At 49.5% G+C, this 4,366-nt stretch overlaps 1 protein-coding gene across 1 annotated transcript; it reads right to left on the reverse strand.

Moving 5' to 3' along the window:
- Positions 1 to 959: 959 nt before the first annotated feature.
- On the reverse strand, positions 960 to 2,240 carry LOC137912699 (four-jointed box protein 1-like). The gene has a single exon (XM_068756833.1). It carries the CDS (start codon positions 2,238 to 2,240, stop codon positions 960 to 962), a length of 1,281 nt encoding a protein of 426 aa, XP_068612934.1.
- Positions 2,241 to 4,366: the final 2,126 nt, after the last annotated feature.

Below are 4,366 nucleotides of genomic sequence, written 5' to 3' on the forward strand. Positions count from 1 at the left end.
ACAAGGAGACAACGCTCTCCATAAGAAACAATAGTTAAGGTTATCTACATGCGTGTGCAGTGGTTGCACATGTCCTCCCAAATGCTTTTCACAATTGCAACTTCAACTTTTGATTGCTTTGTCAATGGATGTCTAATGATGTAAAATGTCTCATCAAGATCATCATTTTAAGCAAAATAAAATGATAAACTGCATCATAGATTCTTTTTGTAATGTTCATGTAGAGCGAGATATTTCTACAGCACAATGAGAACAAGAACAAAGGCTTGAGAAATCCAAGACAAGGTGTATAGAAGCTTTATGGATTCTATTAAGACAGTCAAGTATAAACTGCATATAAAATACAGTTAGACAGCAATTAAATGACATTACAGTATATATATATATATATATATATATATATCAAGATCAAATAAGATTTTGGAATGTTATCATGTACGTTAAATTAGTGGAGCATCAAATCCCCAAAAGCACTTTATCAGACAATATCTACAGCATAATTACAATATGTACAATGGGTATGATACACATGTAAATTCAAGGCTGAATATGTTATCCAGACACAATTAGACGAGTGCAGATGCTAAATAACGACGTCCTGTGCAAACTATTTTCTATGGAAAGGAAGCCAGAATTCAAGAGTCAACTCGTAGGAGACACAAAGCGAGGGCCCAAACAATGAAGGGCTTCACTCCCGACAGGCAACGGCCACAATCATATTAACTAGTCTTGGGATTAATATCCCTCTTAGGGTAAACCTCAGGGCGGTGACCTAAACTCTTTTGCCTCGCAGCTTATAAACACTTGTCAAATAAGTCGTTTAAAGTATTTAAGCGATACATTCTATTCACAAGAGGTAGTTCAGCTTTAGATGCGAGTCGGTTCTGCGTAAAGTCTAATTTAACACAGGTGTGCCATGTTACGGGCGCCAAATGCGTCACCGTGCGCGCGCCGACTCTTCACAGCTGGCCGTACCTCCCTTTGCAATGCAGAATGTGTTTGTGTAATCTGTCTATCCTGTCCTGGAGAACAGCGGCGTGCTCGTCCGACAGAAACCCCAATTCCGCAGACAAAGGCTCGCTGTCTCTGTAGAGCTCCAGCAGCTTCCTCCTGGAGTCTCTGCGTCGGTGCAGCTCCTCCACGCGTCGCGCGGTCCGTTTCCTGAACACGCACACCGAGTCCAGCGCCGCGCTGTGATATTTCTCCCACATGTTCAACACGCGAAAGCCGTGCACGAGTCCGGCCTCGTTGTCGATGAACACGAGGTCGCCGCGCGGCGTCTTCAGCAGGTTGTTCGTGTCCCTCTCCATGACGCGCGCGTCCCACTGCAGGCTGAACAGGTTGCTGACGAGCCTGTCGAAGTTCGCCGTCAGGTAGTCGAACGCGATCAGGTCGGTCCACTGCATCAGCTCGAGCAGCTCCGGTGGCGTCTTGTCCCAGAGCTCCCGGAGCGCAGGGTGGAGCCCACTGCTCTCCTGTCTGAGCGGCGCGGGTGTGACGACCCCCGTGAGGTTGGAGACCCACTCGGTGAGAGAAACCACGGCCCGATCGCTCCACTGCAAGCCGCCGGTCCGCGCCCTCACCGCCGACCACTGCGCGCTGTCGGCGCTCACCCGGGATAGCACGAGAGGAGGCAGGTTCGTGATGCCCAACAAATGAGCAAGGTAATACGTCAGCGCTTCTCCTTGCACCTGATCCGCGTTTATGCCGTAACGCACGCACGCCTTGGTCCCATCTGCGAACGTGGCGAGCTGATTGGAGATCCTGCCGCATCCCGGCTCCAGCTTCACGATGCGCTCTGCCCGAGCTCTCGCCTGCCATGCCCGAGTATATTCCTCTTTGAAGCCCACGGGCAGAAGCTCTTCCAGCCACTCGCTCCAAAATATCCCTCCCTCCACCGGGGGGCCCATCAGCGTGACCGCAGCCTCCTGCCGCGCTGACCTCGTGTCATCCCTATTCGCGTGGTAATCGCGATTTCCCACGGAGACGAGCTGATCGGTGAGATTGTGCGCACCGAGCCTGCGCGGTCTCTGCGCCGCTGGGACAGCGAGCAAAGCCCGGAAAGTTTTGGCAGAGAACTCCGCTGGAAGTCCTCCGTGGGGGGAGCCTCCGCCCGGCGCTGCAGAGAAGCCTCGCTTGCGACGCGCCAAGCTGTCCTCCAGCGCGCTCCACACGTAGAAGACACTTGCAAGGGCGCACAGGAAAAGCAGGGCGAATAAGTTTGCTGAAACAGCCCTCATGGCGAGACCACCAACGCCCCCGGCGCCCCCCCCCCCCGCCCCGCCGCGGGTTTGGGGACCAACGGAGGTCGAGCAGGTTTCAGATGCAGAATAAACTAATTTCTTCAAACCACGGTTGCGCTGGAGCGTCTGTGAGCCATGCGCCCCGTGTCCCGCACACCCCACCCAAGCCCCGCAGTTTACAGCCGGACTACTTAATCTCACAGTCGGAAGAAGATCTCCGAAAGAGTGGGGGCTCTCATCTCCTACGTGGCTCAGATGCCAGATCCCTCCACCTTCCTCTGCGGGGAGCGGATCACCGCGGCGGATGCCCGCTGCTGAGCGTCCTCCATGACAGTCGCTGGTTTAGTTAGTGTGCGCTTTGAGCGCGTTCACCACGGTCCTCTCTCTCTCTCTCCTCTCTCTCTCTCCCCTCTCCTCTCCTCTCTCTAGCTCCCCTCTCTCTCCTCTCTCTCTTTCTACCGGGCACTGGGTGAGTTTTGATTTGTGGCGTGCCGTCGCTGGGCGGCGAGGCACGTGACTCCATTCCCGAGACGGTGGGCGGATCGTGGGAAGGAAGGCTCAGAGAGAAGGGGAGCAAGTGCACCGCTCCACTTGCGCGTGCGTGTGAGAGAGCGGATTGTGTGTGGGACTATTGGCATTGGCTGCCATTATGATTATTGATACCCTTTTTGCAATAGGCGATCGCCGTGAGGTCACCATCAATTGATCAGAATATATTTTCGGGACTTGAAATTACAAATGAACTGAAATGTATTTTATATGGAATTAAACTTTCTGCTTTAAGAGGGTGTTCGCGTCCATATTGGATAAGCAGCGTATTCAAGCATGAAAACGCAGACAAGGAACTCTTTATGCCCGAACGATGGAATGTTCCTGTTAGTCACCAGATATCTATCCAGCTGATCACAAGTTTCACTGCTGATAGCAACACTGAAGGCAAAAAGAAGTGCAGGTATAAGGCCAATGTCTGAGTCATAGATCATTGACGGGAAAATATATGCAACTAAATATTAAAGGTGCTTATACTTAAATGTATTCTAAACACCCCTAGCATTTCCTTTTCAGCACTTAAATTCACCGTTCTGTCCCTTTTGAACAGCGACAGCGAATGGTACAGTCAACTGGACTAATGAGCCAAAATACGACAAATGAACTGTTAAGATTAAGACTGCAAAGAATATTTAAAGCTAGAAACAGACTTTTCACATTTTAAATGCACACTTACCGGTAGTTTAGAACAACAGGTGCCAACATTTTCTGCCATTTCGTGTGCCTCTATGTTTAAACGTAATCTGTACATCCAACAAAGACAGAAAATCTTAGCATGTCTACCCAATAATAAAAAAAAAAGGATTTTTCAAGATTATCTCATCATTTTCAGGAAGATTTGCATCATCCAAGACATACTACTACTAGTACTACTACTAATGTACTTTCGTCTTGGAGTCGCCACAGAAAATCAAACTTCTCCACTTCACCCTGTCCTTTGCATCGTCCTCCCCAACACCAGCCGCTCTCATGTCCTCCCTCACTACGTCCATGTATCTTCTCCTGGGTCGACCTCTAGCCCTGTTCCCTGGCAGGTCCATTATCAGCATCCTTCTACCGATATAGTCCCTGTCTCTCCTCTGGACATGTCCAAACCATCAAAGTCTGGCCTCTCTGACCTTGTCTCCAAAACATCTAACCTTCACTGTCCCTCTTATTGCCTAATTTCTAATCCTATCCAACCTGATCACTCCCAAGGAGTGCCAGATGCCATTGCTGATGCAAATCTCTGCATTTAACCGGGCTTGAGACTGGCAAAAGGGAGAAACTGGCAATGCAACGTTAGGTCCTGCACGACCCATGAGGCTGCATGAGGCTGCACATAATTGATTCAAATCATTAATTTACCCTTTTTTATGTTATCCTTTTATTTTGATATCTGAGACTAAATCTGTGATCCTCAGCATACATCTGGTGAGAATAAAGTCAGCCACTTGTCCAACACCGCAGCTAAAACTAAGGTAACACCCTTTGCACTCCTGTCTCAGACCAAGTATTCCATGTTAGCATTCCTTCAAAGTCTTCACAGTACAACTTGTGTTTTCGCTCTCTATCCTTGACCCTATGGTTCCTTA

The sequence above is a fragment of the Brachionichthys hirsutus genome, unplaced genomic scaffold, assembly GCF_040956055.1.
Source record: "Brachionichthys hirsutus isolate HB-005 unplaced genomic scaffold, CSIRO-AGI_Bhir_v1 contig_939, whole genome shotgun sequence".
NCBI lineage: Eukaryota > Metazoa > Chordata > Actinopteri > Lophiiformes > Brachionichthyidae > Brachionichthys > Brachionichthys hirsutus.